Here is a 25,204-nt window from a genome sequence, read left to right as displayed (position 1 = left end):
TTTGCTGACATCTTCCGCTGTTTCAGTTCGGAAAACTCCTGTTTCTTACGGTCAATATACTCAGAGGGCACATACCTTCTCCTAAACAACCTCGTAAAAACATTCCAATCGATCCTCTGATCCGGGGTCAACCTACGAAGCTCCTGCTCCCACCAAGCTGCCGACTCCGTATCAAGAAACCAAGCGGTCGTCTCAACCCATCTCTCCATAGGCAAGTTCCCCTGATTATGTAGCACCCGAAAAGTCTTCTCTATGTGTTCTAGCCAGCGCTCTGCGTTCTCGGGTCCCTCACTACCCTTAAACTTATCTAACTTCAGATTGTACATAGTTTCCAGAGGAGTCCTCTGGGGAGGGCGCATCACTGCCTGAAGGGCTGTAGCAAAAGCTTCCCCCAACTGAGTAATATCGGGGAACGTAGGCTCAGAAGAGCGACGGGGTTCCCGACGAGGCGGCATAGTTCTGACAGAAGACACCAAAATTATTAGAATACTCACAAGGACACAGGACTGCCAAACCTAGGCTCTGATACCAAACTGACACACCCCGACCGAGATAGGAGCGTGCTGGCCGTCACACAAAGGCGACGTAGCCATGTGCACGTGCGGAAGCTAATAGAGTAGTAATATAAAAGTACGAATAATTAAAAACTAGCATTCTAGTACTAGAATAAGTGCTAGTTAGTGCGATACAAATTCAGAGCAGGTCTATAGCAGTCCAAATAAAACAACAACAGTAGTACGCCCGAAGGCGACCCTACAATGTGGAGTGTCTGTCAGAACGCCGAAAAGCTCGCAAGGGAAACCACCGCAACGGCTAAGCAACTAGAACCTGGAGGGGCGCAAAACAAAAGCGTGAGTGGGCAAAAACAAAGCTCTTTGAAAACCATTTAGCAAAACACAATCTAACCCCTCGCCGTAAAACCTGTATACTTCCCAGAAAAATAACATATGTACGTATGTATAGATATGCCCAAACATGCTCAAGGGTATGCCAATCATGCTCAATATATGCTATGTCAAAATCTCCTAATGATATGCAAGTGCTCAGGTGTGAGTCGTATCAATCACCCAATCCTCTGGCAGCCGGAGTCACCTAACGTGACCTGTACGGCTGTATATAGAGCTCAAATATCAATCTCACAAATAAACCTACCCACGAGTCGGAACCACCTAAAGGGGTCTGTACGACAGGCCTGGGTGTAACATGTATATACGCTCTAGTGCTACGATCACGTGAAGGCTGTGCGAATAATCGCGGGTCACCTACGAGTCGGAACCACCTACTGTGGTCTGTACGACAGGCCTATGCACCTAACTTGGATCCAAGCTGAGCGTATGGTGCGGGAGGTGAACAACACGTGAAGGACTGTGCCCTACTCTGGGCGGGAGCACTAACACCGGGGGTGCAGGTTATGAGCTCTCTAAGCATCTCTAAACACTATGTAATGCAATCGTTAATTAACGCTTACCTGGCACTTACCTATGCCTCCACAGCACCCACACATAAATATATATGACATATGCATATGTATATGTATGCCACAAATAATGCATGCAACGATGCATAAACGATAAATAATAAAGTACATGGCATAAGGCAAATAACCCTTTTTAAATCAATTTCTGGGAATATAAATGTATATAGGTATATACGGAAAACAAAAGCCCACTCACTGGTATGTAGAAGGGTCGTAGCCCCCCTGTCTCGCATGTGCACGCTCGTCCTCTGGGTACGTGTCACCTAGATGCGAAACAACTATAAAAACGTTAACTTTAAAGCACATAACCCGTTTCTCGTAATAACTTCTCATACATTGCTCAAAATGGACAAATGAATATACCAACGTGCTCTACACAACCTCAGGATCACAACCATATTTTTAAAATAATTTTTGGACCCCGCACGCGCCCCCACGCGCCAGAACAGGCACGGACCCACGCGCCCCCACGCGCGGTCACGTGCCAAGCACACTGACGGTGTCAACAGACGCCGTCAGGAATATTCCGTTAACCTGACGGAATATTCCGTTAAACTTAACCCCTGCCGTTAGGAATATTCCGTTAAACTTAACGGAATATTCTCCTTTCTTCTCCGGCCGACCTTCGCCGGACTCCGGTCACCGGAAAACTGGAAAACTTCAAACTCACTAATCTCCTTCGTTTCTCAACCATTTTCTATGATTCTTGGACCAAAAGAAAGCCCTAAACTAGTAGAATCACGTTGGACCACTTTTAAAGGCTAAAAGTTACGCAATCATACCTGTCCCCAAACTCAAAAACCGGCCAACTTCGAACCAGGCCTTCCCGACGTCCAACTTCGTCCAACGAGCTACTCCGACGCTCCTTAGGACTTCACCAACCCACCTACAAGCTTCAAATGTCCAAAAACTAAGTAAATTAATGTTGCATGAACAGTGTTCAAAACGGACATCGCGATATCGACGTGAAAACGTCGAAGTTCTTACCTGCAAGTGGTATATTCGTGCTCCCCTCGACCTCACGATCACAACTGCACTCTTGGTTTCCTCGATCTGCTACGGTTTAAAGGTCCTTGGTTTATGTCTGTACGTTTACAGGGGTAGTGGGAGCTCGGGGGAGAGAAAGAGAGACACGGGAAGGAGAGAGACAGAGGGAAAGGGAAGGGCAGAGAGTGTGCAGGTGTGTGTGTGGCCCAACACATGCCACAACACACAAAACAACCCCACTAAGTGACGAAAACACACTAGGGGCAAAATTGTAATTCCACACGTACGTGTTAATAATCCCGGGACGGGATGTCACATTGCAAGATTCTATACAAAACCCTAAAATTCGATCAGCAACGTTTCCTGAAATAAAAAACGTTAATTCTGATTTTTTGTTTAAATAAATGAAAAATGTGGCTAAATTAATTAATATGCATTAGTTTCAAAACAATAAATTGGATCAAAAGTAATACCAAACATCCCCTTATGTATGATTATGTTTGAGTGAGAGATTTCCAAGTCTCAAGAGATTGACACCAAATTAGTAAAAAATGGATTGCAGAATGTGAGATTGGAGAGATTAAACCATTACAAAAGCATGTAAGAGGGATTTGGACGCGGTGTAAGTATTCAGTTTTCCAACATATTGTTAGCAAAACTGAATGTATAAGTAAATACATCTTAATTGATTGGTAAGGAAAAATCTTGATTAAATCATGATCATAGGATCATCATCAATCGTCAATATAAAATGTAGTTAACGGTAAAATGTCAGACGGTTTGAGCTAACTTTAATTTAACAAAAAATCACAAAGCAACTTTATTTTATGAAAATGACATGAATTTTAATGAAAATGACAAAAACTAAAAGAAAACAAGCTTAAATAAAGGGCCCACAAGATGGAAGTTAATCCAGTGTGCAAACAATTTTTATTTTTTCAATCCATGCCACTGACGGAACGCCACTTCCATCAGCCAAACCGTTAAAATTTTGAATTTCAAACTATTTGCTTAATTTGTCAAAATGACACATTTGCAAAAGAAACCGAGAATTGATTCGCAAAACAAGCAGAGAATTTCTCAAAGCAAAACCGTAAAATAATTCAACTATAATTTTTTGGTACACATTACGTCCCCATTCTGCCAACTTCGGTGAACAAAATACCAATGCAGATACCAGAAAGTTTCAAGGCTGATACAAGATTTGTATGTACCATTGCCTTTTGAATAGGCCGCCCTCTTGCATCTTCCCTTGTGTCAATTGTAGAAGTCATGATTTCTGTATATATTGCATACAACAAGAAGTTAAAACATATGAGTAACAATTACCATAAAATGTTTAGTATTTGCTGTAATATGAAATACTTTTTCTTCGTTAATTCTCTTTTGATCGGTTCAATTAAATGTCTATAAGAAGGACGGAAATCACTTTCATCGTATAATATATGTTTAAAAACTACAAACATCATGTCATATAAGAATTAGGTTGGTTGTGCTGCTTTGTGTTTTCAATCTCTTGTTTGGCCCCTAGTGATACTTTTGAGTCTTTTGACGTTGTATCATTTATTGTCATTTCTTTAGTCTAAAGAAGGGGATGGAATCAATTATGTCATCCTTTAAAAACGAATAAATCTTTTTAGGGGTGGGTTCAAAAAATCAAAAACCAAAACAAATGGGACCAAACACCGAACCAAAATTGAAAAACCAAAACAAATGACAAAAATTGATCATTTTTCTTTGCAATTGAGATTGTTGATAGAATTTGATTGGTTTATATGATCTTGTATATGTACAACTACCTTCTCACTTTCCCACTTTTCCTATTTTATTATTATTATTATTATTATTTGAACAATCGATATTATCATTTTTTTAATAATCGATATTATATACACTAAGGGGAATTAGTGGACTAGTCTCACAATGGACTAACAATAATGTGGTTCAACTTCACCTTTGGCGAGAATCAAACCTAACACTTATCACTTACAAGTAAAGAGAAATATCACTAAATCGTAATACCAAGTGACCTCATTTTCTTATTATTAATCTACCAATGCAAATTTTTTTTTTAAATTTCATATAAAAAATATCAAATTTTATAAAATAAATAAAAAAAAATTGAAACTAAACCGAACAAAACCAAATAAAAAAAAACCAAACCTAAAAATCCGAAAGAAAATTAAACCGAACTGAACGGACCGAAGTTTTGGTTCAGTTTCGATTTTGGCAAAATACCGAAACCGAACCACCCTAAATCTTTCGGGGATGCTTTCTCCACTTCGACTACGCATCGCCTTCTGCTTCTTCACCGCTTCTTTCCCTCCCCCTCCACGCCTAATCTGCTAAACGACGACCTTCTCGACGACATCCTCTCGCACCTACCCGCCTTATCATTCGCATCAGCGGCGTGCGTTAGCAAATTCTGGAACCCAATCTGCAGCCGAATCCTTGCTCGCCCGAAGCTCGCCTCTGCCCTCTCTCTCCACCCCTCTCCTAAGGTTTGGTTTAAAGTCTAGACCCCTGTTTGGTTTCCGAGAAAATTACAAGCTCAAATTTTCTCACACATTCTCAATTTTTGTGTTGGAATTGATAGGTTGCGGTGAAGGAGGTTATCGAGAAGGTTCTGACTGGGCCGATACGGCCTCATTTCGTTGTGGCTAATATTGGAAAAGGGTTTGGATTGTATGACATTTCCAAGTTTGTATGTGTTCTTGCTCATAAAAACCCCTTAATCTTAATTAGTATATCTGAGCACGGTGAGATTTTTGTATAATATTTTTTTTTTTTTTTTGTGGGTTTTGTCGGTTTTAGACATTTTTCTGTGAAAGCATTAATTTTTGTATGATTTTTTATTGTGGGTTTCGATTATTTGGTTATTAATTTGGGTATTTGAGCTGCTGGATGCTCGGAGCGGGAACCTTTTCTGCCCATTCCTCTAAGGCAGTCCGCCCTAGCCATATTCCAGTCGGGATCTTTTTCTGATGGAGTTTGTGATGTTTTGCGAATAGGGTTGAAATCCATTGGCTTGAACACAATGGCATCATCAACAGTATCCGGTAATTCCCGGGGATCGAAGTCTAATAGCAGTAGGTGCACTAATTATCAAACCCTAATTTTAACTGTTAGGATCATTACGGATTTGGGTATTTTTATAAAATTAAAAAATTAAAAAAATTGCGTTGCTTCTACGTGCTGTATATTGGCTGATGTTCAGAGTATTTTTTGTATTGTTGACCACGTCGGCTTGGTTTTGTTTGCTACGATTGGTGAGGCTTATGTGACTGTTGATGGGTTTGGTTAACAGGGTTTTCATTCCTTTTCAGATTTGTGGAATGAGATTCTTATGAGTAGTCAATTTTAGTGGGATTGTTGTTTCAATCTGGATAATGAATGATGTCGTTTTCCTATTCGGTCTGTCCTTTGATGGTGTAGCAGATCTGGAATTTTGTGAAATGCTCTTTCTGATTAGAAATATAGAATTGGTTTTAATTTTTAAATTATTTTCTTAACTGTTTGGTTCTGATGTGCTTTACCGATAAATCAAGGGTTTGCAAGATATTTTTTTGTTGTTCTCTTTAAATGGTGGGTGTTATCATTTTCTCTCTTTTTTCATATCTGTCTTGCCATTGACTGGGGATGTGGGTGATACTGCTACCCTGTACGCCGCAGTACAGGGCTGTAACAAGATTATCTATTGTGCTACTGAAAACATTTTTCTTTTGCTGTGTTTTTTCTTTTGCTGTTTGGATTTAGGAGCTAAAACATTTTTCTTTTGCAATATTTTAGGTGGATGATGCGATCTGGGCTGCTGAAAATGCCACATTGAAAGCTGAGATGAGTGGAAAGAAGCTAATGCACCCATGGAACAACTTAAGCTCAACCCTCAGCTTCAGACGTTTCAAGCGTGGCTTTGGGATTCTGCAACTGTGAGTATACACTCTTTCCCGGGTTTAAGGACTATAAAGGTGCTTAGGGTTTGCGTTCGGTGTTTGAATTAAATAACTTTGGGTTAAACCATTCTGTAATATCAGTAGGTTTGTTTTAGGTATCTTATGGTTTTAGAATTGCCTTTGTACAAAGGATTATTATGGCAACGAGATCATGTCGCTCTGGGAAGCTCTTTTGATGGTCGCTGTTGTTGGAGTTATATTAAAAAGAAATATTTAAAGAGGGCTGGAACCCAGTCAAAGCTGGGGGGCTTGGCCCTCACGCCCATATTATATTACTGAAGAAAAAACATTACAACAGGGGGGACATAGTACCTAAACCTTGATGATCAAAAAAAAAAAAAAAAAACATGAACAACCACTCCAAGCAGTCATCGTGGCCATCACATATTGAATCCAAAAGGTTGACGCCCCATTCGCTGCATATAAGACTATAATTGAAAAGAAGGAAATTAAAGAGAGATAAAAAAAAAATTGAAGTTAAAAAGTATGGACGAGGGAAACTTTGATCCACATGGTAATGTCATTTGAAAAGAAAAAGTAAAATGCTGGTGATGATGAATGAAGAATAAAATTAAGAAATGAGATTGGCATTTGAATATTTCGTAGTTTATATTGAATTAGGCTAGTGTGAATTGAAACAAGTTAGAAAACGCACCTTAATTAATGTCAATGTGGGATGCGAGCAATCTTAGGCCAGTCCTCACCTTTCTTTCTTGCATCTTTTGCTTAACATGGGGCACCCAGAAATTTTCAATCTATTTAAACAAGGGACTCCGCGAATCCCTTCTGGCAGTGATGCCAAATTAGAGCAATGTCTAATTTCAAGTCGCTGGAGTGACGTGAGATTGCTTATTTCTTCTGGCAGTGATGTCAAATTAGAGCATTCTGCAATTACAAGCTCTTGCAATGACGTGAGATTGCTTATTTCTTCTGGCAGTGATGCCAAATCCTCAATTCCACCGAGTGTCAGATGTGTTAATTTGGAGAAATGAGGGGAAGAAGAAGAGGCAGAAACATCAACACCGACATCATGTGGAATATCAGATGCTCCTCTAACAAACAAGGAATCAACAACCTTCCAGCTGCTCCTGTAGAGTTCTATTTCAACCACATTTGGATACAGAGGCATGGAAGTTAGATTAGGACACTCATCAATAGACAATGTAGAAAGACGAGGAAAAGACGGCAACGACAGATTTTCCGTTGATGAAGAAGCACTGTTATGAGTGTGGGGCCTCCACCATCCCTTCAGAACAGGGCAATCTTCTATGGAGAGCTTTTCCAGGGAGGGAAAGAATGAGATCCTCATCATCTCATCACTCATACTGTTACTGCTCTCATTCTCTGATATGTACTCCAACTTCTTCAACTCTCTGAGTTCAAGAAACTTAAGGGAAGGGAAATGATCCAAGGGTGGAAGATGTTGGCATCTCTCACACCAATACAATGCGAGATTAACAATATTTGTGAGAGAAGAAAACCAACTCGCAAACCTCACACCTCTATAGCCATACACGGACAACTGCTTTAGATTAGAATGGGGTTGCAATACTTCCATTGACTTTATAATATCCTCCTCATCAACTCCCCTTACATCTTCCTCTTTCCAGCGTAAACCCAACGAACAAAGATGCTGTTTGTCCTTGAGAGGTGTACCTACATTTGATTCTGACACCACATCTTTCTCGTGCCTCAAATTCTTTATGAGTAATTCTCCCCTTAATTCGTTAAGGGTCCCCAGCTCAGCAAGACCAGCACAACCGCCCCTCCCCAAACAATTGCTTTCGCTCAAAACAAATCTATTCAATGTACGAACACCATTCAATTCACCTATTCCAAGTGGCATTCCACTCAATCCATAACAGCCTTCCAAGATGAGATGCCTTAAGTTGATCATTTTTTTAATGTCTCTAGGCAACTCCACAAGACTTTCACACCAACTGAGATCTAGTGTTTCCAAATTCGAAAGTCCAACTATCCAATCTGGAAGTCTCTTCATGGGATTCCCACTAAGCTCAAGATATCTCAAATGTTTCATTTTTTTAAGACATTTATGTACTCTTTTAATTCCCAATTCATTAAGACTCAATATACGCAATGACTTAAAATTTGAAACAATTGTAGCACAAAATGACCCATCTCTATCACTCAACTCCTCTTGGCAAAGAAAAAGAAAAGTTCGTAACTTTTTTGCTTTTGGCAACGAAGTTGGCACTTCCCTTTCCAACGGATCAATTTGACAATTGAAAGATACATGACGAAGCTTTTCATGAAAATTCTTTTGGTTTGGTTCAACTACGACGCTTCCAACCCCCGACACTAAGATTGCAAGTTCATTCATGAGATCGTGCATTTTACAACTTCTTATTATACCAAACTTATCTTTTTCTTCTTCTTGAAAAAATGATCTCCACAACAACTCCTTGTAATATTCATATGCAACATCCTCCAAACCCTTGTTTTCATCAGTTGACTTAATGAACCCTTGCGCCACCCAAAGTCTAATCAATCTCTGTACAGAGATCTCATAATCAGGTGGGAACAAACTACAATAAGCAAAACAATGCTTCAAATGTGATGGGAGCACATCATAACTCAATTTAAGTGTTGGTAAAATATCATTTTGTTCTTGATTTATTTTTGAAAGTGTCTTTTCTTTGAAATTCAACCAATCAGTTTCGTCATCTTTGGTGAACAACATCCCACCTATCGTCCTTATAGCGAGTGGCACTCCCTGGCATTTTCTTGCAACCTCTTCCCCAATTGCCTTAATTGTTGAATTCTCTGGCTCCTTTCCATCTTTATAAGCCATTTTCTTAAATAAAGACCAACTTTGCTCTTCATTCAAACCCTTTAAGATGTATGATTCAGCTGCGTCTGATATCGTTGCAACGATTTTACTACGAGTGGTTATTAGTATTCTACTACCTTCTCCACCACCCATTAACAAGTTCTTCAAGCTAAGCCACTTCTCTCGATTCTCATTCCACACGTCATCCAACACAAGTAGATACTTCTTCCCATCTACTTTTTCCCTAAGATCATTTTGCAACTGCTCAATCTCGTCATGATTTTTGGATTGAAGGATTTTCTTAACAACTATATCCAATTCAAATACATTAGAGACACATGTCCATATTTTCAACTCAAAATGCTTTTGAATCACCTCCTCGTTGAAGATGAGTTGGGCAAGTGCAGTTTTTCCCAATCCTCCAATTCCAACTATGGAAATGGTTGACACATTCTCAGTTGAGATGGAATCCAACAAAAGTTGGATAATTGCCATTTTATCTTTATCTCTCCCTATAATATTTTCCTTACGGACAAATGAGTGAGTGACCCTCTCTCTCTTTACAAATCGTGTATCTTCACGATTTACTTCTAAGTGAAAGGTTCTACGATTTGCAACCTCACTCAACCTTTTGTTAATATCTTTTATCTTATGACCCATCTTCAGCCCAAAAATAAGTTGATTTGAGCTAGAAAAAAAAAGGCTCACCTGTAAGAATTTGAATAGACATAATCATTAATATGAAAGAACTATATTAATTAAGTTAATAGAGTTTTGTAACGTTAAGTTATATGAAACATTCAAAATAATAACGCAGAGAACTTATTGCAGTTAATTGAGTTATTGAGAGACTTGTTGTATTCCTAATAGGTGGATATCTATAGGCTAATGTGACTATGAAAAGGTTCTATGAGATGCAACCTCACCAAACCTCTTGTTAATATCTTTTATCTTATGTCCTATCTTTTAGCCCAAAAGCAAGTTGATTTGAGCTAAAGAAAGAAGGGGCGTACCTTTTTTAATAGCTTTGTATTTTCAGGCATCATTTTTCTCCGTTGATTTTTAGTATTAAACTCATCCAACACGTCATCGGCTTCATAAACTGCGTCTTCTACACTTTGGAGCCACAGTTTGACTTCACTGTTGGCTTGCTTTTGCTCAGCGTCAAGAAGAACAGCTTGGAATCTGGCCACTGTCTCTTTGAGCTTCTGGAACTCGTCTTGGACACCCCAAATCAATCCAATCTCTTGGAAAGCTAGGGAGCCTAGCCTCTCAATGATCCCTCCTGCAACGTTGAAGAGAACTCCTTCCGCCATTTCTTAGATTCAGGACAAGAAAAATGGTTTTGCGTAGCGAAAGATGGCTCCTCCCGCTAGTCTTTATATGCAGCCACTCACATATAATTCCATGCATAAAATGAAAACGAGACCGGTCTATATGTTACTGCTGGTCTTCATAATTGTCTTTTACTTTAGTCTAGTGGCTTAATAAAGTATTGAATGATTAAAATCAGACAAATTAGAAAACACAATCAATCAATCTACTTTTTTTTTTTTTTTGTGGAGAGCATCAATCATTCTACTTTAGTAAAGTATTAGCTAGTGCTCTTCATCAGTAAGAAGAAACAGAATTCTCTCACATCCTTTTCTCATCACTTTTTAATTTCTTATCTTACGTTATTTTATTTTATTTTTTTTTCTTGCTATAAAAAAATTAATGTAATATGTTGATGTAGCTTAACCGTTTTCGTTCAAATATAAGAAAAAGAAAGGGAAGAAAAAAAAAAAGAGGGAAGAAAATCCTATCCCTAATAAAAAACGTCAATTACAACAAATCACGGGACCCACATGCTACTCCCAGGATCCTCTCCTAATCTAAGGATGAGGATCCTCATAACCAAGGAATGTGGGCTGTTGGATGAAAATCCAACGGCTACAAACAGGAGGTCCTTTTAAAATTATAATAATTATAACCGTTGAATTTTCATCCAACGGCCCATATCCCTTGGTCATGAGGATCTTCATCCTTAGATTAGGAGAGAATCCTAATCCCATTCCCACTATTTGCTCATTTGTACACCCAGCGCTGGCCGGTTCTACACCCATCACTTCCAACTAGAAGCAATCATCTCAATTTTATTGGTATCTTCACTGCTAATTTGTTCGCCGATGCTCACATTTATTTTGTAATTAATAAAAAATAATTATACATTGTATTTTGTTTATGTTGGAGCCGTTGTGAAAATTTGATCTACTCAAATTTCTTACGCTTTCTTTTAACTTTTTTTTCTTTTCTTTTTTTTTTTCAGCTGAGAAAATTAGAGGGGATGAGGACATATCATAGTGTTCATTTATGTTGATAATATACTCTACACTAGGAGCTGACAAGAATTAATGGATTAATTTAAATTGGTTTCCTGAATTTACTCTAAAAGTAAAAGTAATGTTGAGATATTATTATTATAGATTGGTTTATAGAATTCCAGTTTATTTATCAGATGCTATGAAATTAGCCTGAGGGCCAATATCCAAATGGAACCAAGTAATAAAAAGCTCTTCATTTTTAAGTGAGAGATTTTAGGTTTGAGTCTCGCCAAATAAAAATTTGAATCATATTATTACTAATTTATTGTGAGGCTAAGCCCACCCATCTCTACTTTAGTGTAGATAATTTTTTTTTTTTTTTTTAAATCTCATGCCCCCTAAATATTGAAACTCTTGATTTTCATGAGTATAATTACTGATTTTTAGTGGACTCCGCCTATTTTTTTCATTCCTAAAAACTTATTAAACGATTAAACTATAGAATCAATTTAGAAAGAATCCAATTCCCTTTTTTTCACTCCCATTCCACCTTGATAAACATATAAATACACCCTTCCGAAGAAATCTCAAATTTAAATTTTGATTCTCCAATTAATTAAACAAAATTATAACATTTTCACAAGTTTTGAATGGTATTCATATTGTATCCCTTTTCCACAATATAAGGCTAAACCCCTCAATTATGGGGACAACGGAAGTCATAAATTAGGGTCCATTTGGGAATGAGGAAATTTCAAAGCTCAATCCAATACTGATTACAATCAGACAATAAGGATCGGAGGGGATCCTCATCCATACTTTTTAAACCCGTTTGCAATTTTATTGGTATCTTCAGTTTTAAATTTACCCATCGATCCTCACAAATTATATTATTAAATTTAGTACACTATGAAATTTCTTTGATTGAATCCCAATCATTCTGGAGTCTCATAATAAACTAAAATGTAATCATTCTACTTTAAGCTACAGGATTTGATTTCCAACAAATGTCCTCTCTCCCGCTCCTTGGGGCCCACACGCAACTATATATTGCATTGTGTTTATGTTTGAGCAACTGAGAAAATTAGATCTACTCCAATTTATAGTTTCAAAACGATGGTTGAGATAAAAAAATAATGATAATACTACCCTTTTGCCAAGTGTCTTCATCTTATAAGACGTAAGATGAGAGGCTAAGATTACTTTGATGTAAGCTTAAATATTGTCAAAACTATGCAATCGTTAAAAGAGTTCTAGTGAAGCAACATTATACATATACTAAAACCCAACACAAAAACCATTGTTCATTAACTGTGAAAGGTCTGTATTATAGATTTGTTTTTAATAAAATTGATTTGGTTTTGCATATCAGAATTTTTAAGCGACAAAATCAACCTACAAATTTAGTTCAGGTATGAATGCTTCCGCTTATTTAGATTGTTGAATTGATCTTTACCTTTACTAAATTTTATTTTTCAATGTTGTTTGCTACATTATCGTGTTATTTTATTATTAATAATACTAATTTGGTTTTGTAGATTAATATTTTTAAACGAGAATCAAGTTCAAAATTCAATTGAGGTATGAATCTATTTGGACCTAAAATTACACCATCGGTCCGAGCAATCGAGATCGTTGAATAAGCAGATTTTAGACCGTTGGATGATAAAATGGTTGAAATGATTTTTAGTTATTATTGAGAAGTAATATTTTGATTTTGATCATAATATTATCTCTTAATATTAACTAGGATGGTTAAAACCTAACTTTTGATATATCCAGATGGTTGTTTTGGAAAAAATGAACTGATCCGTCTTCAAAGGATTGCACTGAGACATTCGATTGGGTCATTATATCAGACTCTAAGTGCATGCAGTCTCTTACGTTGCTAATTATGACCAAAACCTAAGTCCTATTTCTGATATACAAGTAGGTGGTGCGGTACAAATGAACTTGGAATTCATGGATGAGATTGGTGCACGTCGTCTTATCTAGGATATGGTGAAGGAGTCATGCATGCATGTGGTCTTCGGCAGAAGGTTTTGATTATGGATAAAGGTTATGATAATGATGGATAAAGGTTATTAGTCAAAGCAAGATTGCATCAGGTTGCAAGATGACAACAAATTTTGATAAAACGTGAGCAATAAAGACTTAGAGTCACAGTACAATTAGGATTGGTTTTCGCGACTTAGGCTTGCATATCTCTATAAATACCAAGCGGCAGACAACTAAAAAGGAGACCTCCAATTCAACATACAATTGCCCTACGTAAAACTTGTCAAACATCTTGAGATTTTTATTTTCTTTTTCTCGCCGACACATCTTGAGTTTGGATAAACAGCACTATGAAGGCAACCGGCAAATATCATCAGCCGACCGAGTAGCACCTTCAGTTTGGATAAACAGCACTGCATCAAGGCCGACTGGTTACCTATCAAAGTCTCCGTCGAGAAGGGTTTCCGAATCTTTATTGGCAAAAGTCATCTTATTAACCTTCTCGGCGAAGTAAGGTGTTACGAGTTACGACATTTGGCGCATTGAATGCCAAGTGATTTTATGATTGGATACTCACAAGTGAGTTTCAGAGTTCGGCATTTTGACGGTCGAATCACATTCACCATCAAGACATACATCACCTTTGAATACTTGTGTTCGTACAGTCTGGTGTCGATTCGACGTGCTTATACTCTCACGAATATAATCACTGTGACCAAATCCGACGCTGACGATTTGTGAACTTCGCAGAACTAGCAGCCTTGTCTTCAGGCTCGAGAATCCAAAGGCCGAGATTTGTTCCTTCCTCGGTCGCAGTCGCAAGATAAAGAAGTCAACAGCGCGCTCAATGCAACATCAACAAATTTTACTCCTCGACCGAGCTCAGCGACGAGTTGGCACGCCCCGCATCCAACCGAAGGATGTAGTTAGCTTATTAGTTACTCGGCCTGCGCGCCACGTAGATTTTGTAATTTTTAGGATCAACAGAATCTTTTGGCTTATTTGGGCTGTTGAATTCATCCTTGCTTTTACTGCATTTTTTTTTATACTGTTGTTTGGTGCATTCTAGTATTGATTTCATTGTAATGTTATGGATTTTAAGTGGTTATTTGGATTTTGGATTGTGAGTAGGATCTGGTGGGTTTTCAAGATAATCAAATAAGTTCGGGATTTTTACCGTTTCTCTCTGCATGCTTCTAGCTGTTGTGCGCGTGTGTGTGTGTACTATTCAATTGTTTGCATTTATTTTTTCCTTTCGTTTTTACTCAATTTTTTTACTTTTTCTCCATGTGTTGCTTCATGTATGTTTCTCAATTGTTTGAATTTACTCCTTGCCTTCAGTTTTTACTGAATTTATTGACTTTTTGTGCATGAGATAATCTATTTGTTATATGTCATGGTTAAAGGTTTGGGTTCTTTCTTTTTTCTTTTTATCAATCCTCTCTCTATACGATTTAAGTTGAATTACCATGGGATGTACAACAAAGGAGGCTAAAAGGCCGTCTGGCCCCAGGAAAAGGCCATAAACAAAGCAAGGAAAAAGACCAGTGGTTAAAAAGGCTAAGTAGTCCGAAAGAGATTTATAACAACACATAAAGCGCAACTTTTGTCCAAATCCTAGACATACCACTAACCCAGAAAAATACAAAATGACAGCTAGCTACTCCAACGTGATCAACACCTTTGCTTCATTTGCCACGTTGGTGGGTTACCCTGAACCCCTCAAATAGTTAACAAATCATCCAAACGTGTTTCACGTTGATGAATTATCCTGAACCCCTCAAATAGTTAACAAATCATCCAAACGTGTTTCGCGTTTCACAGTGCATCAGCTCCCACTATATCGTTAACTTTTAGCCCTCAAGTCTTAATTAAGGTTTTTTTTTTTTTTTGTTAACTATTTTCTTCTCTGGGATTGCTTTAATTATGCAGGCATCCTTGGCTGCATTGCCTTAAAAATGCATGCAATCTCGGACACACGCATAGCGGAGCCAATGCGGGGGCATTGGCATCCCTTGGCCCCAGTAACCTTGTCAAGTTATCCCTAAGAAAATTTATGAACCCATATAGCTGCAATGCTACTTTGTTAAGTTATCCCAATAACCTTTTACTTCTAAACTTATCCTTAAGAAAATAAAAAATAATTTTTAATTAATACTTTTTAAATTTAACAAAGCTACTGCATTGAAAAGAATTAGTAGTCTTGCACAAAAGTTGATGGAGACAAAGAAGGATAGACAGAATCCCTTAGTGTGTTTGTTTGTGAAATTAGCATTGATTTTACTTGTTGCAATTGCTTTAGTTGAAAGAGCTTTTCAGTGATGAAAATTGTGGAGAATCCACATCGTAATAGGATGGGTAGATCAATAGTTGAATGATAGTTTGGTTGTGTACATTAAGAAAGATGTATTTGATTCTATTGATAATGGTGTTGTGAGATGACATTTCCAAAATATGAGAACACATCGTGGACAATTATAAATAAAAGTATTATCGATTTTTTAAAGCTACTTTTTGACCCTATCGCTTTAAATTCCTGACTCTGCCAATGCTGACACATAACAAAGTTGCTCACTTTGATGAGCAATTTTCCCTAAAAAAAATTGAGTGCATCACAGTTACAGATCATGGCCCATAAATTATAAAAATAGTTACGAAAAACTACAAAAGCAAGTGCCCCTTAGTTTACGTCCAAGATGTGTATAGAAGTTTAAAAGTGTGAACAAAGATATAAAATTATGTGGCAAAGATTAAAGGTGTGTAAAAAAAAAGAGTATAAAGGTATATGTAAAAGTTTAAATATGTGTGTACAAGTTTAAAACTGTGTGAAGGTAAAGACTTTTGAACACTTATGTTTTATTAAATGATCAAACTGTATAATCAATTTAGTAAGAATCCAATTCCTTTTTTTCCATTCCCATTCCACTTTAGTAAACATATAAATATACCATTCCGACGAAATCTCAAATCAAAAATTTTTGGTCTCCAATCAATTAAACAAAATTATAACTAATTTTTTCACAAGTTCTGAACGGTTATAATCAGACAATGAGGAATGAGGAAATTTAAGGCTAAAACCCTTTATTATGGGGATAAAGAAGGTCATAAATTGGGATCCATTTGGAATGAGGAAATTTCAAAACCTCAATCCAATATCCATTTCAATCAGACAATGAGGATCCAAGGGGATCCTCATCCGTACTTTATAAACCCATTTGCAATTTTTACTTTATTCATTGATCCTCACAAACTATATTATTAAATTTATTTGATTGTATCCCAATCATTCTAGGCCCTGTTTGGCACACCGTATAAGACACCGGATAGTACTAATAATACGGAGTACCGTGTTTGGTGTTAGTTTGGATTAAATAGCTACCGGATTAAATAATCCGGCCCCACTTCCTTTATCCGGCTGATACCCGCTTAGTTGTACCGCTCAAAACCATGGTATTATTTAGTCGGGTAGAAGCACGCCTCTCTCTGTTCCGCCCTCCTGCAACTTCTCCTCCTCCTCCTCCTCCTGCTCCTCCTCTGTTCTGCTCTCCTGCAACTTCGCATCCTCCTCCTTCTCTGATCACCGCGAACTGCGTAAGCGGAGGAAAGAGGAGAGTCGCGATGGACTGACGAAACTCAATGGTTGTGGCTGTCCTGCAGCAATGGCAGCAGTGACCGAGATTATCTTTATCTTCTCTGCGTTTCCCTTCGCCGCGGCTGCTGCACGTTGTTGTTCCAATACTTCAATGGCTGCTGCATTCCCGTTTTGGCTTCCGTTTGACATCGGCGGTGATGCTTCAAATGACAGAGAGGTGGAGATGTGAGAGGCTTCGGTGTAGGACGCGATGAGAGAGAGGACACGAACGGGCTTTAGGGTCTGCTTCTACATCTGAGGGCGTTGATGGTCTTTGTAGAGTGCCCGTCTCCATTTCATTTTGCTTTGGGAATGGGAGAAGCAAACTGCTTCTTTTTCTGCAGTGCAAAGTGAAGAAACAACAGTATAAATATTTTGAATTCCATTAATCATCAAAGTGCTTTATTTTGAATTCCATAAATATTTCTGCAAAGTGCTTTTTTTCCATTAATCATCAATTTTTATCTTAAAAATAATAATATTTTGAATTCCTCGTATAATATCAAACACAGTATAAATAATACAATTATTAGTCCGATACTACACCAAACGCCTGATTAATTTAGTCAGTATTATCCGGTGGCTATTTATCCTATCCGACATAAATAGTCAGTACAGTCCGAGCTGCCAAACAAGGCCTAGTCCAGTGGCATAATAAACTAAAACAAATCATTCGTCTTTGGAGGATTGATTTCCAACAAATGTTCTCTCTCCCGCTTCCTGGGCCCACACACTACTGTATATTGTATTGTTGTTTATGTTTGAGCAACTGTGAAAATTAGAAACAAGGATTGTCTGTTCTCTCATTTTCGATGTCTTTCAGTGCTTTTTTGTTTGTGTGGTCACGTTTAAACCACATCAACATTTTATATTAATGTTTATTTTTGTCTTATTATCTCTATAAAAAATAATATAAAATATTGACGTGGCTTAACTGTAACTACACAAAACAGGAGGGCACAAAAGGACATCAGAAGTGGGAGAACAGACAATCCTTGTCTGAAAATTAGATCTACTCGAATTTCTAGTTTTGGGTTGATAAAAAAAAAACAAATAATGATAATACTACTCTTTTGCCAAGTGTCTTCATCTCATAAGGTGTAAGATGAATTGCTAATATTACTTTGATGTAAGTTTGAATAATGCCAAAACTATATAATCGATAAAAGAGTACCAGTGAAACAACATTTTACACTAAAAGCAAAGGGGGATGATGAGATATCATAGTGTTTATTTATGTTGATATAATCTACACTAAGAGATGTCAAGAATTAATAGATGAATTTAAATTGGTTTTTAGAATCTACACTAAAAATAAAAGAGATGTGTGATATTATTATTATAATTATTTTAGATTGGTTTCTAGAATTTCAATTTATTTATAAGATGATTGGTTTCTAGAATTCCAATTTATTTATAAGATGTTATGAGATAATCGGGAGGACCAGCATCCAAATAGGAAGCAAGCACTCTGAAGAACTCTCCAATTTAATGTCCTTTTTAGAGGACACGAGAAAATATGCTCCCGCGGTGCTGCGGGAACCTGTTGTTTCACGTATAATCGGATGAATGAAACACATTTAAGTTCAATAAATTCAACACAATTATGAACAAACGGAGGGATACATGAGTGAATGAGATTGATAAGATAAACAATTTTTTTTTATATGCATTCAAGTGAGCTGGCATATAAACACATTGTACAATGAGTAGGAAGAAACTGAATGTCTTTGATTAGAAATGGATGGTTTCCAAAAAAGTTCTGTTTCCTGAAGAAACATGTAGTTCACACATAAAATTTCAGTTACCAAATCCAAAAAAAAAAAAAAAAAAACAAAAACAAAAATGTGACTCTATATGGCTTTCTTACTACACAAAAATATCCCTTAGTTAAAGCATGCCACACATCATCACATTGCTATTATATGAAGTATATTCCTCAGTGGCAAGTAATATACTCTCCTTAGCATGACCTCTCAATCCCCTAAGCATCTACAAACCATGAACTAAGGGTGGCAATCTGATCATGGTTGTGTATGTCAGGTCGACTCTATGCAATTGAATATATAAAATTTAAGCAGCCCCAGACAATCTCCTAAGCATCTACAAACCGTTAACATTATTTCCCCAATTTTATCAAATGCTGGATAAACGATCACAATTTACTCCCTTCCAATTTCCACCTAACTCCAAACAAACAATATTGATAAATCTTTATCATCACCTTTAACAAAACAGATTACAGCGAAAATAAAAAACAAAGTTCCTATGCAAACAAATTTAAGCAGTTTCAGATAGTCTCCTAAGCACAAAATTATAGTTCAATAAAGAAAAATCCTGATCCAAAGCTCCAACTTTTTAACCCAAAATGAAAACGAAAAGCATGGAACATATAATTCAGTTTTGTTATTAGATTCTCCAAATCCCCAATTTAAATCCACTGTAAAGATAATACCATCGACTAAGGGTGGCAATCACAGAAATGGAATCCAGGTAAAACCAAAATACATTAAGAATCCTAAATAGTTAAACTGCAAGCTAAATCGACTAAGTGCTCCGAAGATAAACGCACAAATTTCCAAACAAAGCAAAGAAATTGAAACTGTGACATGAAAACTAATTAAAGTTCATATAATTTGATTGTATCATTAGCTAAGAGGCCACATAGAATGTTGGTACTGCATGGCACAAAAGCAGTGTAAAATCTACATGCTTAGGCAATATCATCACGCTTGAGAATTTGAAATGCACAAACATTGCACACACTCACACACACCGGAATTCATATTATGATCCAGAAGCTTTCAAACTATGCATCAAAAGCAAAAGCAAGATATAAGAAACGAAAATGAAAAAACAAAATGAAAGCTAACATATGTCTTGGCCAACATATTTATAAGATACGGATACCAATCCACTGGACTTCAAACACCAAATAGTTATGAACCAGCTTCTTCCTCCCACGACCTGATTTTTTGAAAATTCCAAAGAAAATAAATCCTTTAGCAATTCAGAGAAATTTGAGGACCAAATCTGATTAAATTCTAGTTAAATGAGCAAAGCTACACCAATTAAATGAGAAATTAAAAACAGTTTGAATCTAAGAAATAGAAAAACGATCACACTAAGACTCCCCTAAGACTCCCAAGACGACTATATTCAAACATTTTAGAGACGAAAGGCGCATAGGCACGTCAAATACTTTTAGTAAAATGCAATGATTTACCAATCTGACCACCAGAAAGGAGCACACAACACCAATCCGAGAAATAGGAACTTCAGGATTGAATCCAAAACCACATGGTCAATGAATTTAATAAGTTTAGGGATTAGGTTACTGAAAGATAATTGAAATCATAAAGAAACCAAAAATAGGGGTAAAATTCTATACATGGAAAAACAGTGAAACCTAAACCCTTATTTTCAAGCTCAATATATTTTCCGTTTTTATCATGCGAAACACATCGAAAGCCAAAGTTCCCGATCATGTTTACAACGGCAAACACATCACAACTTGCTGTTTTTAAGCGAAACACGTCCAAAAGTCAATAAATTTGTTGTTTTTTTTTTTTTTTTCATGAACCAAGCTCAACCCACTTTATGATTGTAAGAAACACAAAAAATACAAAAAAAAAAAAAAAAAAAAAATGCACACAGCATGAACCTTACCCAAAAAATCTTCAAGAAACAACACAATCTCACCAGCGGTGAAACAATAATGGCCTTGCGCCAATAACCATCAATAACCAATGGGTCTGTGCCTTAAAACTTGTTAATAAAAATTAACAAACAATGGGAGCAACAAAAGCTTGTTAATAATAATTCTACAAACCATTAACATTATTTCTCGAAATTTCTTCCCCAATTTCATCGATGGCAATTTTATTGATGGCAATAGATGGTCTCCTAAGCATCTGCAAACCATTAACATTACACCAACTTAAGACATAGCAATTATACATTCCACTGTTATCATGGTCATACATAGTCAAATGATGCCACAATTACATAGCCAAATCCAGTCCTGACGTAAGCAAAACAAAAAATGCAACAACAGTCATGAAACCACCGTAAACAAATATACCTCAAAAGCCAAAGGGCCAAGTGCTCCATCCAACGATCCAAGTTTCTGAAAACTGCAAACACAGCAAATCCATTAGCACTAACTCACAGAACAACGACGAAAATAATAGCTCAGAAACAATGCTGAAATTCCATTAGCACCAATCACACACTGCCGGAACAGAGATGCTAGCGAAGCTACACCAATTAAATGACAAAGACTAAAAACCACAAACAGGAAAAAAATAAAATCAGAGTTATCAGACAGAAGGAAACTGCCAGAATGATACTGGCAGGTGGAGAGAAAACTACATATATATATACACACACACACACACACACACTAAAAAATTAGAAGAAAAATAAACATGATCTTATTTGTCAACAAACAGGAAAAAGAATACAAAGAAGGCGTGGAAAGCTTCAACAAAAAACAAAACAAAGAAAAGGCTCAACTTGTAACCACACTTATGGAGATAATTACACACGTAAGTTTGAAAGTCATTATACCTCCTGTTAGTTTCTCATATCCTCACTTGGGCTCCATATAGAAATATTTTCTTGACAGTTCCTTCTAAAAGTGTTCCCTCCTTAAAGGTATAACAGTTCCTGAAACATTATATGGCAAACCAATGTCAGTTCTTATGAAAATTAAGATCACAGAATCTCAGAACAAACAATGAGAGAACATAGCAAGCAACAAAAAACATGAATAAATTAAATGTCGAAATCCAACTGACCCAAGCTTCATTCTCACTCAATACCAAGTCATTCTTAGCTTCGTCTATTCGAGTAATCTGCACATGCATCCAGCAACCCACCTACACCATTAGGAAACAACATGCGTAAGAAGCAGATTAACAAATCAAACATATGCAACTATCTAAGGGAGGAAAAAGTTAAACAATGAAAAGTTGTCAATACCCTGTTTAGAGGCTGAGGCTAGGGCTGGGCACGGGCCGGGCCCAATTTTGAAGGGACCGGACCGGACCTAGGTTCAAAGGGAACGGGCCGGGCCGGGGATTACATTTTTTAATATAAGAACCGAACATTACCCGGCCCGGTTGAAACGGGCCGGTTCGGGCCGGGTCCACGGGTCCTTTTTTTTTTTTTTTTTTTTGGTTGTTTGAAAGAAAAAAAAAATGTACATATTCACAGATTGCAAACTGCACAGATTGCAAACTGCACAAAAAACTGCACATATTGCAAACTGCACAGATTGCAATCTGCACAAAACATAAGAGGCAACCAAATTGATATATCAAAATAAACGCAGCTTATAATTTGGAGAACCTAAAATTTAATCGAACTACTATATCAGAACCATTATAAACATAAGAGCCAACCAAACTGATATATGAGAATACAACATAGCTTATAATTTGGACAACCTAAAATTTAATCCAATTAAAACATGACAAATGAACAGATAAAGATGCTCCCACGTAACAAACTAAACCTCACCCTCGACTGAAAACAGACGATGCACCAGCCAAGTTACCGTCTCCTCTATACAAACAAAACCTGCAAAACCAATCATGAACCAAAAAAATAAAATAAAAAAACAAAGTATATACCATAAGCCTGAAAAACGCTGAGAAAGGAAATTCCAGAAAGAGAAAACAGATGGAAGGCAAAGGCTCTTCAATTTTAAACAAAAAAAAAACAACATATCAGTTTCATTGTCTCTTATTCAATATGTAGACAAATCGCTGGGTTCAACAACACAAAATTAGCAAAACCAAACAAAACCCCAAATTGATTTAAAAAAAATAATAATAATAGAAAACATTCCACCCTGTTCATATCCTGCATCTCTTCTATAAGACTATAACTGTTTCCATCTGAGACCACATAAAAACCTCCAAATTCAATTTAACCACCCATGAAAATCCATAAGCGAAACTGGGTTTAAAAATTCACCCAAATAAAGATTCAACTTTTGTATACTTTCGAATCTATCAAAATCAAACTTTTCAGTTTAAAACAAAAGAAAAATCAAAAGTTGAAAACCCTTACACTGATTCGGTGTTGAGTGAATAAACGAAGAGCTGAAAAGGACACAAAGTGAGACTTGAAAGGGGACGACCGAATGCGAGAATGGAAGAAGAAAAGCAAAACGCACAACTTGCAAAACGATAGAGATGCAAATTTGGTATGGGAAACTGAACAAAAAGCAAAGTGCGTATAAACTAAAAACCAAACCTCATGATCGCGACGGCGGTGATGTCGTCGGGAAAGAGTGAACAAGAATCGGGAAGATGGGTTGTGCGGGTGCCTAGGTCTAGGATGAGATGTCGAGGAGAACAATCAAGAAGAAGATCGAGGTCGAGGTCGAGAGAGAGTAAAGACGGAGAGGTCGAGGTCGAGATGAGGTCGGACTTCAGAGACGGAGAGGTGATGTCGGACTTCAGAGACGGTGAGGTGATGTCGGACTTCAAGAAGAAAATCGAGGATGAGAGACGGAAAGGTCGAGGTCGATCGAGAGAGAGCAAAGACTCTATTAGGGTAAAACCTAAAACCAACGGTCATGATTGGAAGGTATGTTTATTTTCAATTTGGGCCGTCCATTTCAATTACAAACGGGCCGTTTCGGGGCCCCGTTTTTCTATAAATCTGAAACCGGCCCGACCCTAGAATGCCATTACCTAGGCCCGCCCCGCCCCGTTTCCCCTATTTAAAAACAGGACCCGCCCCGTACCCGCCCTGACCCGCCTATACCCGCCCCTACCCGCGGGCCCAAGACCCGTTTGCCCAACCCTAGCTGAGGCAGGGTGCGATTACCCGGCCTACCTTGCCTGTTGCCATTCCCAGTCTCATTACTTGTACAAATAGCTTCACCAAAAAGAAGATTTTCAAACTTGAATTTAAAAATTTCACCTAAGTTCAAACACATCAGGGACGAATTGATTTAACTACAATATCTGCTGAAAATATATGACAAAAAGTTAAATGTGAATACTAATCAGGAGGTCAAATACCTTCACCTAAATACAATGCTTTAGCAAGCTGACCACCAGTAATCTGCACACAACACCAATCCGAGAAATACGAACTTCGGGATTGAGTGAAAAATCACCTGGTTAATAAATTTGGATTAGTATTCTAAAAGAGGATTGAAATATAAAAAAAAAACAAATAAAAGTTGTGAAATTCTATACATCGAATGACAGTCAACCCTAAACCCTTGTTTTGAAGATCAATATATTTGTTGTTTTTATCATGCAAAACGCAAAGAAAGCCAAAGTTGCTGATCATGTTTACGATGAGAAACACTTGACAGCAACTTTAAAAGCATGCTTGTTAAAAGACATAAGCTATAATCAAACCAAAGAGAAAAATTAAATCTATTTCTAACAACAGCAACCATAATTTGCTACCAAAAATAACATATCTCAACATATTTGTCAGGAAATGATTCACAGTGCATCATATGTGAATGAACAAAAACCAGATGCATAATGTATTTTAGAGGGATAAAAAAACTGACTATTTGATTCATAGGGTCAGCACAACAACAAATAATAGGGTAATGAACAAAAAGAGCCAAATTGCATACAGTTTGATTTCTGCATAGAAGCTATAACACTGAAAGACCAACACAACAGGAAGAAAAAGAGAAATGAAGAGGAAGTGGTATTATCAGACAGTGAAGAAAGCAGCACAAAATATCTGTTTTTCTGTCCCAATTTAATAATTTAAAAACAAATCTTGCACACCCAACTAAAAGTTGAATAACCGAACCAAAACCAGACAAAAAACAAAGCAGGAAAAAAACAGGTTTCTAAGCAGGTTCAAACTAGAAACAGTGAAATAAGGGAAAATTCAGTTCAAAAGGGACACTTAGCTTTGAAAGGAATTGAAGCTGCAAGCTGGGAGAAATCCTCATCAATGCTTGCAGAGATAGCTTCCAGCTGGAACCAAATCTCTGAAACCAACCCTCGGTTTAGGCGTCCCTTCATGCCTCACCGCTTCTCTAAGCAGATCTCACCAAGAAAAAAC

The 25,204-nt window shown here is 37.1% G+C and overlaps 1 protein-coding gene and 3 long non-coding RNA genes across 4 annotated transcripts; 1 reads left to right on the top strand and 3 right to left on the bottom strand.

Annotated features, from left to right (window-relative positions):
- Nucleotides 1-4,768: 4,768 nt before the first annotated feature.
- Nucleotides 4,769-6,593, top strand: LOC108867968. Its single transcript, XR_007257446.1, has 2 exons — nucleotides 4,769-4,965; nucleotides 5,061-6,593. It is a non-coding gene; the product is annotated as an uncharacterized LOC108867968 (long non-coding RNA).
- Nucleotides 6,594-6,629: 36 nt separating this feature from the next.
- Nucleotides 6,630-10,620, bottom strand: LOC103957675 (disease resistance protein RGA2-like). Its single transcript, XM_048581840.1, has 3 exons — nucleotides 10,222-10,620; nucleotides 7,073-9,916; nucleotides 6,630-6,845 (listed from the first exon to the last, which is right to left on the bottom strand). The coding sequence occupies exons 1-2, from the start codon at nucleotides 10,522-10,524 to the stop codon at nucleotides 7,118-7,120; spliced, it is 3,102 nt and encodes a 1,033-aa protein (XP_048437797.1). The 5' UTR covers nucleotides 10,525-10,620; the 3' UTR covers nucleotides 6,630-6,845; nucleotides 7,073-7,117.
- A 9,539-nt stretch (nucleotides 10,621-20,159) lies between these two features.
- LOC103957602 lies at nucleotides 20,160-24,329 on the bottom strand. The gene is made up of 2 exons (XR_007257448.1): nucleotides 24,184-24,329; nucleotides 20,160-21,811 (listed from the first exon to the last, which is right to left on the bottom strand). It is a non-coding gene; the product is annotated as an uncharacterized LOC103957602 (long non-coding RNA).
- Nucleotides 22,562-23,300, bottom strand: LOC125476127. Its single transcript, XR_007257447.1, has 2 exons — nucleotides 23,222-23,300; nucleotides 22,562-22,726 (listed from the first exon to the last, which is right to left on the bottom strand). It is a non-coding gene; the product is annotated as an uncharacterized LOC125476127 (long non-coding RNA).
- Nucleotides 24,330-25,204: the final 875 nt, after the last annotated feature.

The sequence above is a fragment of a genome, unplaced genomic scaffold (assembly GCF_019419815.1).
Source record: "Pyrus x bretschneideri cultivar Hongxiangsu unplaced genomic scaffold, Pyrus_bretschneideri_v1 Contig174, whole genome shotgun sequence".
Classification (NCBI taxonomy): Eukaryota; Viridiplantae; Streptophyta; class Magnoliopsida; order Rosales; family Rosaceae; genus Pyrus; species Pyrus x bretschneideri.
Note: the sequence above shows the minus strand (reverse complement) of the source record. Positions and strands in the feature narration are given on the sequence as shown.